This window comes from Cynocephalus volans, chromosome 18, assembly GCF_027409185.1.
Source record: "Cynocephalus volans isolate mCynVol1 chromosome 18, mCynVol1.pri, whole genome shotgun sequence".
NCBI lineage: Eukaryota > Metazoa > Chordata > Mammalia > Dermoptera > Cynocephalidae > Cynocephalus > Cynocephalus volans.
In genome coordinates this window covers 12,625,330-12,641,566 of record NC_084477.1, presented here as the reverse complement: position 1 = coordinate 12,641,566, position 16,237 = coordinate 12,625,330, and the positions used below count along the sequence as shown (strand labels likewise).

At 35.1% G+C, this 16,237-nt stretch overlaps 1 protein-coding gene across 1 annotated transcript in view; it reads left to right on the top strand.

Moving 5' to 3' along the window:
- The window catches only part of RYR2 (ryanodine receptor 2), a 448,094-nt gene that overhangs the window by 62,297 nt on the left and 369,560 nt on the right, over positions 1-16,237 (top strand). The window contains exons 4-5 of the mRNA XM_063082911.1: positions 3,564-3,584; positions 10,955-10,969. Coding sequence (XP_062938981.1) covers positions 3,564-3,584; positions 10,955-10,969 — 36 coding nt within the window. The remainder of the gene's footprint in view (positions 1-3,563; positions 3,585-10,954; positions 10,970-16,237) is intronic.

Genomic DNA, 16,237 nt, shown 5'->3' with positions numbered 1-16,237 from the left:
TACTGTCCTATTTTTAGATCTGGGTGATGGTTACGTAGGTTTGTTAGTGAAATTTTAACAAGCTGTATACTCCTGACATATCTTTCTGTATTGGTTATATTCAATAAAAATGTGGTCCTTACAAATCATAATTTCAGTGTAAAAAAAATCCTAGATGACTTAAATATATTTTGAGTCCTGGAATACAATGAGCAGATTTTTCAAGTCCTTTTTCCCCCTCTGGTCGTAATAATAAACAACTTGTACAGTGAAGAATTATTTATACAGTAGAGTGGTTTCTTTGTTTTTTCACTTTCTCTATTAGTTAAATTTAACAGCGGGATAATAGATTGAAGACATCCATTATTTTAATTACTGTCTTTTAATATTGTGACATACCTCAATATTAGAAATTTTAAATTCATGCTGGATGTTTTATTGTTTTAATGTAATTATCTAGAATTGTATCTGTGTAAAAAGCCAGGCATACTGTTTGAATAACTGAAATTAAGCAACATATTTGATGACATAAGAAGCTCTAGGTGCATTTTACTCTTCGCGTATCTTGATGTTATTTTTGTTAAGTGAACAGTATTAGGTGACACCTGTCAGAAGAAACAGGTTGAGCATTCCCAAATTTGTCGCAGATTAAAAATTTGAAACAAAAGAGAAAAGGAGTATATATCTTGGATTTCATGCAAATTGGGTCCAATTCCATCGTTTAGTACCTCTGTGACATTTTGCTATTGGTGTGGAAGATTTATAATACTTTTATATGACCTTTGTTTTCTCATATGTAAAGTGTAGAAAATAGGATTACGTGTCAAGTGTGTGGCTCAAAGCCTGGCACATAGTAACCACTTAATATGTGACCTACAGACTTAACAGTAATAAGAATTCTCCATCTTAAATGGTTAAACAAAGTTAAGCAATTTGGAGGAAGCAACCAAATTTATTTTTAAGGTTATGGGATATTTCATGTTTATGTATCCTAAATTTGTAATTAAAATATGAATACAAAAATAGACATGTAGTATGAATTATCCACATTTCAGATGATAACACGATTTAACATTGATTAGTTTTGTACTGGATTTTTAACTTATGTCCTTTCTGCTAAATCAGGTTGGCTTTTGAATTATTATTATTTAGGAAATTTGTTTTAATTTTAAAAATGAGGCTTCCCTTTTTATTAGTGTTAATATGATCAAATATTTAATGTAATTCCCTACAGATATTAAAATATTTATTTTCTCTAAAGTATTGGAATCGATAAATTTCTTAAAAATCCCTCACACTTGGATAGTAAGTTACTGGAAAAAATGTTCATTTGTCTTATATGTTTTATGGATTTGGTAATTGTTTAAAGTCTAAAACTGGTCAAGTTTATTGTGAATTTTATATTTCCTTCCTTGATTAGCTCCATATAAATCAACTCCGGTTTGCAGGAATTTGATTAAATGATTCTTGTTAACATTAGTAAGAGACGTGTCATGAAATTGTTTTGCATGGCTTATGCGTAATTACAACTTTATCGTACTTTACCCAGTTTTTTCTTTTTTACTCTGCAGACCATTTGTCTTGTGTGTCTAGTTGTTAATTCACCCCACACATATGCTGCTGCTAAGCTTTTCTTCGGGTATTTGGATATTCAGTCTGTTACATTATTGCTACTAATTCTTGCTGTTTGAGGAACTGTGTTTCTCTTTTGTAATATAGATCATTAAAGAGTGTCTATTACTGATAATAGTAACTACGACTTGATTACAAATCCTTTCCTCTGGAAAAATCCTACATTTTATCTTTGCACTTATGTGAGAGAGTGTGTGTGTGTGTCAATCTCTTAATACGCAGCCATGTGTCATTTAATGACAGGGAGATTTCATCATTGTGCAAACATCACAGACTGTACTTGCACGTACCGAGATGGTACAGCCTACTGCACACCTAGGCTGCATGGTATAGGCATTTTAACCTTATGGGACTACCATCCTATATGTGGTGTGTAGTTGACCAAAAATGTCCTTATGCAGTGCATGACTGTATTTAGAAGTGTGCTTGAAGATGGCATAATACAAGTATAATGTCTTTGATAATTACTGATATCACTAAAAATATGGAATATCCCATTCTCCTGATAAATATGAAAAAGAAGTCATGTCACATGTCCTAGAATTATTATTTTTTTTTTGAAAGAGAATAAATCTAAGAATTTGTCCTTTGGGGGTAGAAAAGTGCAAGATAACTGCACTGTACTAGACTTGCTGCTTTTACCTTTTTCTGCCCCAGGATCTAAAGAAATGGATTCATCACTCTAACAGGTTAATGTTAAAAATGAAAACTTGAACTTTATACAACAGCAAAATATTTTGAAAAATGGATAGTGAAAGCTAGGTTTTTCCATTCAGTAAAATGTTCTTTCTTAAATAACAATAGTGTGTTTTTAAAATGCAAAGGAGTGAGTAGGTTTAGGACAGATTTTCTGAAGACTAAATAAATTGCTAAAGAAGTCAAAATGCTCTGTTATAAGTAACCTATTGAATTTCAAAAAATTCCACGTGGATATTTAGGTTCATATTTTTAATTCCACTTTATAACGTTTTAAAAATAATCACTCTGTATGCAGCATTGCAAGTACATTGGCTTCCAGGAGCTGGCTTATGAGGGGTGGATATTATTAGATGTAGCACGAGATTTCCACCTAAGTAGCATTAGCCGCTTATCTGATCAATGGATATTCTAAAGAAAAAAATGACAAAGAAAATTAAATGTGTAAAGAGTGTGAAGCAAACCTCGATTCCCACAGGACACCAATCATACATTCTACAGAAGGAGAGTTATGCTTTTGAAACTGAATGTGTTGCTCAGTGTTGGAATTTTTTATTCTCATCGATTGGCTAGGAATCCTAGGACATTGTAGAAGGCAGTCTTTGTTGACATATGGCGTTTCGGTTTGTTGCATTTACAATGTGTAGGTATTTATAGTCACTTATTTTTTAAAGAGTCACATAATGATTACAAGACTGACAGACTTTCATTAATAAATACAACTTTAAAAATAATTTGACTCCTATAGGTCGGGTAAAAATAAAAACGATTCGACTCCCATATAATTTCAGAATTGTTTGACCAGGCATGCTGGTTTTTATATTGTGAAATTTGATGTAATGCTAGGAAGATTGAGGTAAGAGAAATTTTACTTTAGATATCATGAGAGAAATTATCGTTAGATGCTGTAACTCCAAACTGATCTTTTAAATTAAATAGATTTTCATAGTCAGAGGAGATTAGTAGGAGATTATAAGGCCTCCTATATCAGGAGGCCTTAATAGGTTTGAGAATTAGGTACCTGGTACATTTCCAGACTGATGCCTTTTGACGTTCTGGTTACTAAATTAATTGAGATTTGTTTTGTTTGACGATATTAAATGTTGGTGATTAAAAGTCTGAATACTCTGATCGTCTAGAATTTGGAAATAGATTTTGGTGCAGTGACCACATTTCAATTAGTTTAACTGACAGTAATTGAAACATTGCTAGGTAATTATTTGTCTGTTATTTATTTTGGCTTTTTCTTCCCACAGCAAGTTGATGTGGAAAAATGGGTAGGTGTTTCGATGTATTTACAAAGAAATTGTGATATAAAAGTGCATGTCTGCTGTTGGCTCTAATCTTTTAATTTTGCTTCCTAGTGTGGCTTATCCTATTAATGTTCAAACTAACTGCTCTGCTGTAATGAACAAATATTGTATAGGTTTCTGATTAGAACCGTATATGTTTCTGGTTTTACTTCAACTGAATTTGGGTATATCAAAATACTGCTTATCCCTAGAACTGCATAGTTTTTTTATAATTGGCTTTGTAGTTATGATATGCCTCTGGCCAACAGGACATCTTTTATTATTAATACTGTATATCTTTCGTCAAAAATCCTTCACCATTTAATGTCAAAATCCCGCTGCTTAGCCCTTGTATTTTTCCATGTACTATAGAAAAAGGCAGTTATATGTATTTATGAAATCTTAAAAAGTGAGAGTGAATGACTGTATCACGTGGGAAGATGCAGGTGCAGGATTCTGCAGACTGAGTCTGAGGGGTCAGCATTGTCACAGTGTGTAATGGGAACAAGTTATGTTACTACTATAATTGGTCTCAATTTCCTCATCTGTTAGCAAAAGAAGAAAGGAGGGGACAGAGAGAGGGCCACACACGCATGCACAGCAAGGTCCTTTCCAATTCCTAATATTCCAGGATTCTGAATGGAAATTAGAGTCTCACCGAGACTGATGTCCCCAGCCCACTTTTTTCCCCAAGAGTGCAAGACAGTGAGGTTTTTCACTGTTATATTGTTTTGTTTTTATTTGCTCTGTGACTTAATATGATGAATCATTTAAGATTGACTTAACCGATGGCTTTATTTTATCTTCATGACTCTTTCCGGCCTCGGGATTCAATTCTCTTGATGCACTGTCTTGAGAATCCTGCTGTCTTTTCTGTAGCCTTTCCCTGCCCTTTCAGCAATTGTTTTCCTAAACAACTGTGTGTCCATCTGGCTTTTGGTGATTCTTGGCTCTTTTTTTCAGTTCTTTTAGCCCTTTAATAGTCAAGGCAACTTTTGCTTTTTAAATTTACCATTTCCATGATAATGACACCTGTATTGGTCTTTGAGAACTATCATTTCTCTATTATATTCCTGGCAATAATTTAAATTTATCATCTATCTATAGTATAGACCTGTACCACTACTAGATTTGTTCAACTATTTCTTTTTGAAATTTCATACCTTCCTCTATGCCAAGAGTTGCAGTTCTGACCCAGGTTTCACATTTTTCTTGTCTTGGTAATAGAAGCCTGTTCCTTTTTGAGAATGTGTATTTTTTTTTCTTTTTGTTTTGTCCCCACTCCCCTAATATCAGTGTCCTAAAACATATCCCTCTGTCATCTTATTGTTGCAGTATTTCTGTGCCATATCCAGACTGGTATTTCTTGACCAACCGCTCAAGCTGCTTTGAATTTCTTTGCAACTAGAGAGAATGTGTAAATGAATAGAATCACTTGTCACCATTGCCTAAAAGTCTTCCCTTTCATTCCTCTGGGCATTTGGTCACTTTTGATCTGCCTCACAGTGTTCCTCTTCTGTCCCTTGTTTCCATAAGAATTTCTCATCTCAAAATTGGTTTTTGTTAAGCTCATTTGTAAATCTTTACAGTAGAGATTGCTTTCTAGTTCTGAGAAAGTAATTATCATGGAAAACCACGAGGCTTATCTTTGCCAGTGACTAGTTTTATAATCTTAGATGAGCTGTTTGTGAGCCATGATCCTTTATCTATAGGATTAGAATCTGGACTACTTCTTTGTGCTTGAGGATTACCATTCTATTAATGATAAAACATATCAATGCTGAAATATGTGTTTTTATTTAGGTTTTTATTTAGGTACCATATAGTGTAAAGATTCTGCTGAGTTTATTTTGGAACACTGAAGATCGTTATGTGTATATATCTTAGAAAATTTTTACATTTCAGTTATTTCTTTCTTTGAAGACCTGTACAGTTCAAGTCTTATGCTTTGACCTTGAATGCAACAGAAAATTATCTAGCCCCCCTGCCCCCTAACCTCAGGACTATTCAAACTGCTCTGTGGGGCTTCCCCTACATCCCTGGGAGTAAATTAGAACAGGTCCCATGAGCTTTCTCATATTCAGAGAGTGAAACACCCTACAGTCATTTCAAGCCATCCAAGTCTCATTTGGATGAAATGCCTGATCCTGTTTAAGAGGCGAACCTCTGAATCGAATTCAAGTTACCTGTCTGGGATCGCTCAGGTGCAGGAGGTGTGGAGGGTCAGGGGTGTGGGAAGCTGCTTCTCCCCACACCCTGCCAGGTCTCTCGTGCCCCCACCAGGTGCCATGGAAGGAGGGAAAAGAGAAAGGTTGGCAGAAAAGGTCCTCTTAGATCACAGTGTTGTTCATCAGACCTGTCAGGTGTCTCAAGCTGACTCTCTCTGTGAGTGCTTGGCAGGTGTCTTGGGGGCAGGGATGGCTCCCATCACCAGGAATCTCTGCCTTGTGGTTTCTCTTGCTGCAGCCAAATGCATCCTCCAGCTGGTCAGGTGATGGCTTCCTCACCCTGAGAGACAGTCCCAGGCTGGTCCCCATTTGCTTGCTGGCAGGGCAGTCCCTTCCCAGTGGCAGCCTTGGAGGGGCTCAGTTGGTTAGAGCACAGTGTTGTGACACCAAGGTCCAGGGTTCAGATCTCTGTGCCACCAGGTGACAAAAATAAACACAGAGCAAAACTTAAGTAAGACGTAGAAATTCAAATGACTTCTTTATCGATTTTCTAACAGCAGAATTCTGGATCGCTGCATCAGAGGTCAATCGATCTCTCTCTCTCTCCCTCTCCCTCCTTAGTACCTTTCCTCCCTCCATCTCTTTCCCTCTCTCCCTTCATCAATGCCTCTCTGAGCATCCATACACCTGTTTAAACAGAATCCCACTGGGTTATCCAGGGCCACTCTTCCCACTTTCAAAGACAATCGCATTTCTGAGTCCTGGCTTCAAAAGTGATGAGCTGTTCTTTCTGTCTGTCCCACCCCCAGCCCTCCCCTAACCCCCAGCACTGGTTTCTGGAACAGAGGCCTGGGACTACAGGTCATGGTGGGGGTGGACAATCAAAAGATAGAACAGAGGGAGAAATGGTTGTATTGGAGGCATTGTCTATAGACGGAGTGATGTCTTATACATAGAGTTACTCTTTCAAAAAAATATGTTGATGCTGTTGCAATGGTTAACATACAAATCATCTCCAGTGTTCCTAACTCAATAGTTACACAATCAAAGAATGCAAGCTGGCCGGTCGCTCAGTTGGTTAGAGCGTGATGCTGACAATGCCAATGTCCAGGGTTCGATTCATGTACTGGCCAGCAGCCAAAAAAAAAAAAAATGATATATATTAAATAAATAAATAAATAAATATTTTTTTAAGTGCATTTTATACAAATTACTATCATGCAAGGGTCCGTGAGGTGCCTTCGTGTTATCAAGGTTCATTCATGTTTAGAATGGCTTGAAGAAAATATGTAGAATCGTCTATACCCTGATATAAATGAATTTTCTATGTAGGTGGTAATCTGAATACAGGGCAGGCTTTATGTGTCTACAGGTCATTATTATCCATGTGTTCTCTGTAGAGATGAATTTGTTGTTTTTGGTTTCAAGAAATTCTCTATTGAGACAAGTTGGGAAAAGAAAAAAGCCCCAAGTAGCTCATCTACTTTACATCTTAGGCATTCATGCAGCTCTGTGATTTATAGACATGTGTCACAGAGATAAAATGTTAGGACTTACAGCTTATCACAATCATTTATTTTCATTTATCTAGTTCTTAAGAAGAACTAGATAATTCTATGTGCATATATATATGTCAAATCCATTACACTCAGACGAAACAGCCCATTCAAATGCTGTTTGCACACAGTTGTGGATAGGTTGAAAAAGACAACACTTGCTACAATCTGCCAAAAAATATAGCAAATTCTATTTAAGCATATCTGTATGCACACCTAATTGATGCCAGTGAAGGTCATTGACATGAGTGACACAAGGACATTTCTATAGGATGTGTCATTCGATGTATAATTGCTCTTTCATGGGTTGAAAACCGAGCCCCTGTCTGGTGCTTTCTCGACCTGCAATCAGCGTCGCTGCCTTCTCGGTGCAGTCTTGGATATTTTCAGTGGGGGACCCTAGAAAGTTAAACATTTACATAGAATATTTTCATCATAAGATTAATAGTTGAGGTTTTTAACTAATATAGGTCCATCTATGCCAGTAAGTAGTATACATTGTGTTTGAAACGTGGAATTGTTAATGTTAAATTTCTGTTGCCTTCTGAAATTTCTGGAGAGCATCCTTAATTAAATATAGCCACCCATAAATCCAAGTCTTTGGTGGTACTTTTTCCCATCTCCACATAATGAAGCTTACCAGATAGTTCATTATTCACAAAGGGGAAGTTACCAGTTGGAGAATTATGGAGAATCCTGGCATCTGAATACCTGGAAAGGAGAGATGGTGAAAAAGTCTTACATTGAATGGACATTTCATGGGCGACGTAGGACATTTTACCTCCTTAATGGAAACTTCATGCTAGAAAGACTCCCTCAGCCTAAAATTTGCCCCACTCTCTCAGATTGTTATGTTTGACAATTCCTTTCAATGACAAGTCCTCCAAATATGTGTTTCTTTGTTGCTCATTCCTTATCCATATAATTTTTTAGGAGACACTTTAGTGAACATTCTTTTTAAGTTTCGGAGATAGGTCCTCATATAGAAGTATTCATTTTTAAAATTGGTTTCTATATTACTAAACTGAAATATCAATTAAAAAAAATCAAGGTTGGGCTGAAAGGCAAAATTATCATAGGGGAGCTTTTTTATTTTTTTTACAGCACCTGAATTACTGTTTCTTTCTTTGTGCCAATACCAGATTGAATAGAATTATGCATTCTCTCCATGTCCAATAGTAGTTAATTTTAGAATAAAGTATTGCTATTTGATGTGATTTTCTACTCATGATCATTAACATTTGCTAAGAAAATCCCTTAGGTCTTTCAGATCTATTTCATGTATCACAGACCAAAGACTGGCTTCTTTTGGTTCAACATTTGACCACAGAGGTCATGTACGTTTGTGTTAAAACGTAACCATAGCAATGTCTCTCCCTGGTTTTCATGTTCATGTAGCATAACTTGGGGAGATGTGGGTTTTTGCTCATATTTGGAGCTTCATCTGACCTGTCAGTCTGAAGAAATTAAACCAACCCTAGGACACTGAGTTGCCTTCACTTGTAGTTTTACTCTAAAGAAAATCCCCCCCCTGTGTTTCTCTGCAAATTGATTCGCATCCCCCAAATTCGTTTAAGACAGAAAACAGGTCATAATCCATGCTATGCATCTACACGAAAATTGCTCTTATAGTCACGCCTTCCTCTATTTGGTCTCTGGAAATTTTCATGGGAGAAGTAAATCAAATAATTAATTTAAAAAAATTATCGTAAGCATAAAACTGCTATGCTATTCTCCACACCTAAAGAGGCTATTTTTTCAATATTTATCTTTGTGTGTTTCTTTTTTCTCCACTCCAACACTTTATCGATGTTTAAAGGGTTTTTTCTATGTGTTGTTTGTCATCATACCCAAGCAGTGTTCACGTTGAAATTAAGGTAATATATTCAGCCTTTTTGTTTTAATGGACTTGGATTTCCTCTTTGCCCTTGAATGATCCCTTTTGCGTATCATAATTCTATCACTTTGGTAATAGCTAGCACTTAAGCCAAATTGACCGATAAATGATTTGTACAAAAAGTTAATGTGGATAATGCTACAAATGATCTTTCGTTTTCTTGATGATCTTTTGAAAATAATATGTCTATTACACCTGCTGTACTTTCACATTCTATAGATGGATAGTTTAGACTTTGCTAATTTGCAGCATTCATTCTATTTGTTGTAAATGCAGACTACTGTCTTTTGTGTCTTGTTCTTTCTGCAGTTGTGCACAACTTAGAAATTCTAAATAACAGACCTCAGTAACTCCACCAGCCACTCTGTTTTCCATCTATTACAATTTTAATGGAATTCAGCTAGATTAACTGAAAAAATCAGGCTGAGACTTTTTTATGGAAAAATCCTCCAAATTTTGCTTAATTAAAAAAAAATCTCACAAAGAAAGTATCTATTATAAACCATGTATTTTTGTATTTCTTTGAATTAATGCTTAAAAATTATTTTTTCCTAATTCTTCATTTGTGATATCTTCATCATTAGTGAATCACGTGCAGGTATGTGGTTTGGTCAGTTTCAACGTGGTATATACATTTCCTGAGACCATTTGCTGTTAACATCAGTGACAAAAATGTAACTCAACAGCCTATATTTTCTCAGGCAAGAACGAAAAGGTTCTTTACAGTTTTCCCTTAAAATTATAATATTGAAAATGAAAAAAAAAAAAGATTCTCAGTGTAATTTCCATTTAATAGTATAGATATTACTGTGCTCAGTAGGTATGTTTCAGGACAACAACTGTAATATTTACAAATCTCTATAGTGGAAAACTTTCCCCTGTTATTTTCTTTAAAACTAATGTGGCTGTGTGTATCTTTTCTCTGCAGGACTTAGACATGCTCCTGCCAACTAAATGTAGCCCTAAGTTTGGAAATACAACATGGTTTTCACTCTTATGTCTTTTTATCTTAGCTCCCCTGGTAATAAGAAGTCAAAGAAAATTTAGGAGTCTAAAGAAAAATGAAGGAGTATATACACATGTTATGTTTGTAGAAGAAAAAAGCTATTATGATATTGTTTATAAGAGGAGACTCATTTTAAGAGAAAAAAGAGAAACGGTTTTTTTGGTGATTTTTCTTCAAATTTCACCTCTCACAATATGTAGTATCTAAGGAATTGCTGACCATTGTTTTGCATGAAATATGAGCACCTCGTGGCAGTGTATTAGTTTCCAATCTGCCCTACCTGCTTCTAATCTACCGTTTTTACTAAAATTGGTTGGTTTGCTGTTTCTATCACTGCATTTTAATGCAAAGGATGGAAGGAAAGTTTTTTACTTTTTTAAAAAAAAGCATTTTTAGAGGATACGTTTAAGATGATACTTTTTTTGGTGCTTAGAGATGTTGTAAATTGAATCACGCATTAAAGGAGAGTGGCATGTTTTCACAGAAAAAGGAAAAACTAATGTAAAAACTCTTTAAAGAAGAGTGTTGCTTGCTACAGCTTTTCTCTAGCATGTAGTTGATGCTATGTTTTGTTGCAACAACACAGTCAATGTGTTTTTGTGTTTATTGTTTATATAGCTCCATTTAGAACAATGGAGTCTATATAAATAAGAGGTACAGTATTTTTAAATAAGTCTTTGAAATGATTTATATTTAATGTTTTTTCTCTTTTCCTTATGCCCCTACAGAAATTCATGATGAAGGTAAGAAATTGAATCATCTTCTATACATATATGTGATACTTTGTATGTTTTAAGTATGGTTATACATATTTTATTTTTGAATTCATGGCACTTTTCTTCACATTTTTGAGGTTTTAAAAATTAATCAAGCTTGGGGACTTTTAAATTTAAATAAATAAGTCACGTGTTTGGATTTAACAGCTTAGACAAACTTGACATCTTTGGGTCATATTATAACATACGAAGTTTAATTAGCCAATGTTAGGAATTTCTCCCATTAGAACAAATTTTTTTTCCAGTAACTCTTCATTTAGAATGTGTACTCTGTTTTGTGTGTAAGCACTTTTGCATGAACTCAATAAGAAACTCTTACCCTGGGAAATTAGAAGAGGCACCAAGAAACTACTTCTCCAGGAGAAATGAAAATAATTCATCCCCTTTTTGTTTCTCAACTAAATTAGAGAAATGAAAAAGTTGTGAAGGGAGACAAATTGAAAAAAAGATCATGTCATGTCTTTGAAGGAATAGTTTTTTCAGGATATATAGTAGAACTTTTGTTTTTTTATGTACCTACCAATGTCTGCTGTAACATTCATGAGATTTAATTTTTAATCCTAGAAGCCAAGAAAAACTAGAGAAATTTATTTGTATTCAGTTCATAAAGCCTTAATATAATTTATTTTTGAAAGAATATCATTTCAAAAACTATCAACTCTGAGAAGCCTTAAATCAAAATTCTGGATGCAGATTGAAAAGGATGTGCCTTTGGAAAAAGCAAAGCAAAGTCCGCTTGTTAGTCTGTTGAGTAATTTAAGTCTATTATTCATATTTTACAGTGTGGTAAATGTACCCCAAACTGGACCTATTCACTAACAGTAAGAATTTGGCAGTTTGGATGGGGTGACAGAACAGAGCATTTCTGTGAAGCCATCTGTTGACAAAATTTTTTTAAAAATTCAGCTTTTATATTTCAGTAGAAATATCATTATTACATTGTGAATAGAGGATATTTACTGCTAAATTAGACATATCATGAAACAAGGGCTTTGGTTGAGAAGACATAAACTGCAGCAAAACATTAATATTTCCTCTCCTTGCAAATATTAATACATAACTAATAAAGTTAGGGTTGAAAAAATTCAGTTTTTCTTGCTAAATTTGCATTTAAAGTACTCATTTTATCATCTCACCCTCACCCTGACCCCTGTCCAGTGCCATGTTGACTTTCCCTTGGGAAGGGTGAATGGGGTAGTTATTGAAACAGATATCTCAAGCTAGTTCACGAGAGCAGATTCATGCAGAACGAGTGCAAATGAAAAGATGATGTAGAATTGGTTAAAACCAGGTGATATACCTAAAATAATTTAATTAGGCTCTGATTTAATTGCGAAGCCAGGAGGCTAGTGGCTTATTTTCATACCTGCCCTGGATGATCTGGAAAGTTAAGACTTCGATTCAATGAGGGTGTATGCATGTAATTAGAGTAATTTAAGCCACTGAAAAGGAAAGGATGCTGGATTTTATTGGGCTTTCACCTTTCAGTTATGATTCGTTTTGGTGTGCATGCCTGCAGAGGCCTTGTTTAAGCTCTTAGCACCAGAGGGATGCTTTCTTGTTGTGGGAGCCCATTTCTGCTTGCTAATGCTGAGTAGGGGTGAGTTAGTTCTGTCATAGCCTGATCTGTTTTCCCAGGAGACTTTTGGTTAAGACATCATCACAACTAAGCCATTTCAGTGTCAAGTGGCCGTCCTGACAATACTTAACTGGCTTTATCAGGCACATCTATTCTGCACTGAAGTCAGGTTTCTCATTGATTATTAACAATCAAGCTGTGACCCTGTTGTGTGATCTACTGCCTAGAGACGGCAGGGCTGTTCCAGTCTCCTGCTGCTGGAGACCCACAGAAACGCCAGGCTCCATAGTCCTGGGCTGCCCCTGTGTATCTTGTGCTGGTCACAATTGTGTTTATAAGTCATTCTCAGAATGCATGTTCTCAGAATATTTCTTCCCGAAACAACTAATTTTTCTATTTCTCAAGCATTACTATTCATGGTTGACGATAAACTTAAAAGTTCTTAACTTAAATATCTGAGCACTATGAAAGAAGTTCTCTTAATACAAATTTTTTTGTTGTTATCTATAATTTTTAATTTAGGGGGTATGATTTGGTATTGCCTGAAGTAATAAACTCCTTTTAAGATTCTATTGTTTAACCATTTGAAAAACTTAGATTAAAAAAAGATAAAAAGATTTCCTTGTTCAACTTCTAAAATGGCATGTTATATTATAGCAGTTAAGTGATACAGGAAAATTCTCCTGTAGAGTCTGATTTATTAAAAAGCAGACAGACAAACAAAAAACCCCCCAAAACCCCTCTTCCATAATAAGAGCCAGGAATTAGGAGAAATGTCCTACATTGATTAGCAAAGCATTTTTGTACAGAAAAGATTATTAGAAAAACAGAAAACCTTAAAATATTTAGGTGTTATATAGTTAGTAAATTAAACAGCATTAATCAACAATAATACAAGGGACATGTTAATAAGCAAATATATATTGCAAACATAGAGTTACTTTTTTTCTTTGTTTTGGCAGCTGGCTGGTACAGGGATCAGTCCCTGGACCTTGGTGTTAGCAGCACCATGCTCTAACCAACTGAGCTAACAGGCCAGCCCTGCAAACATACATTTAAGAAGGACAAAGTTAAAAAACAAACAAAAGAGAGAACGAAACATAGGGCCAGTAATTTTCATGAGTGTATAAACCTCATTAGTTGATTTACATCATTACTATGCTGGTTTTATATCTTCTGGTTTGCTGCCTTGTGACATTTTAAGCTCATAATAGTCATACCTCAAATGTAGCTGCAATAATCCAGTTTGTTCCCCTCGCCACAGAGAATAACAGATAAATAAATTATGCTCTATGACCTAATATTATTCTAAATAAATGTAAATATAGATGTCTTTACAGTAAAGGTTTTGCTTGCAATATGGGTTCCCTAATTGGACATTTTTGGCAAGATCTGGGAAATCTAGAGGCATAGGAAATGACTAATAACACTAAATTAGTATTAAAATAATTTGTGAGAAATGATGTAAGGTTTATACAGAATGCATACAGCACTGTTTGGATTTTGTTGGAAACTATCCTGGACTTTTTAATCTGCTTATATTTTATGAGCTTGTTTACACTATTATGTGACATTAACCCAGTGGTCATCTCAGGGGTAATAAGACCAAACCCCTACACAGAACTGAAAAAAAATTTTTTTAACTGATATTTTCAAAAAGTCAAACTCTACTTTTTATTAGGTGAGGCTTGGATCTCCTATTCTGACATATAAGGTTGTTTTTGTTTGTTTGTTTGTTTCCTAAAAGAGCAGCTGCCCCTCAAAGTAGACCCTCCTCATGTACAGGAGACTACAGTAACCTAGCAGAAACTGACCTCAAGCTGCTGGTTCTGCAGAGAGGTCACAAGGAAGGGCTGGGGACAGCTCACTAGCAATACCGCAGGCTGAACAACTACAGGATGGGAACTGGATTTTCAGGGACAGATTAGGCTTACGTCACATTTGGAAAAGTACATCAAGGACACTTAAGTTGCAGATAATCCTTTAACTACAAGGACCTGATAATTCATCGTATTGTTGGAGGTGTTTAGAAATACATGAAAACATCGTTCTTGAACTTCCACTTTCTATGCTTCTACTGTACAAATATTTTGAATGAATGAATAACTCAAGTTTTCAGAGAAAACTCTCATTGGCAAGGCTGTGAACTCATGCATCTTTGGTACCAGGTACTGTACCTCTCCTAGTAGACACCCAATAAATATTTTTTGAATGAGTAGGAAAGACTGTTTCTTTTGGGTTATACACCTTACTAGAGGATGAGCAGTAGTTAGCATATACATGGCATTAAGGTGAATTGAAGATTTATTGGTGCTAGTTCCTGATTCTCCTTTTAATTGGTGTATTTAATTGGTGTACTTAAAGCACTGTTTTGGATTCCATTAAACTTCAAAAAACAAGATTTTTTCCTACATCCGACCAAAAGGCAGGCCATTTTTGAGCTTGCTGCCCCATGGGGTCGATTGACACATGTCTAGTTGGTCCTGGCTGGATTCTCAGAGCTTCATGTGGTTAATGTCATGTGTGCTGACTGTTTTAGGTTTGGGAGGCCAGATTACTGAATTATTCCTCCTTGTAGTATGTCATCCAGCAGGAGTGACCTTTTTCTCATTACAATTGCTCTCGGGAATTCCCACAGTCCACCTAAGGTGTTGCTTAAGTTAGGAAATTAATCTTAGAGGAATACCTCTAGAAGTAGCTAGCCAATACTTGGCATAACCATCGTCATAGAGTACTGGTAGTTCCTTACATTAGAGGACGTCTGTAAATGTTTGTTCAATTCAATTAAAGTAAGGACCCAGGCCAAATTTAACAAGAGACTTGCCATGATTGACCAAATCAAAAAAACCCTCCAAAAAGCCAAGATATTTCTTTGGATGCATCCCATATACACAATTCATTATTGTTGTTTCTTTCTTTTTTGTTGTTGTGGAAATGTAAATGATTTTGCATGTTCATAGGGTGCAGAGTAGAATATCAATACCATACACAATTCTTTTGATAAATGTTTGTTGAATGAACAAGTTATCCACTTCTAAGAGTGGAAATTATACATTTTATTCTTACAGAATCAGCATCAGTTAGAGTAGTAACATTTAAAATGACAAGTTAGATGAAAAGAAATTGACAGAAAAGAGTATGTGGCAGAAATGATATTCACTTTGTGTTACTAGTGATCTTTTAGGTAACAAAATGCATTCAGTATGGCTTATTTGTATATTACTGTAAAAGTCCTATTTCGGTAATGGGCCACAATAATCAGCCACATTGTATATTGATAAAATTAAATTAAATTAAAAAAACCCACCAGAATCTGCAGGATAAATTAGCATGGAAGTAGTGAGAAAATCTATATTGTAAAGTCTATTATTGTCTCATCGTAAAGCCTCTAGTTGAAAGACAATTGTGACACAAAAATATCTCCTCTTAGTTTAACAATTTTGAACATTAGTGCATATGTATGAACAATCATACATATATGTAAATTATATATATATAAATGAAATGAATAGGGAAAGCTTTACAGCAAAAGAAGCAATTAACGCTCTTGATTAAATTCAAGGCATTGTCTTTCACTTAAAAAAAAACAAACAAACTTGTTTTGATTGGTGTGACTATCAAGTGTTATTGAAGTTTAGCTGAAATTTATGGCTTTG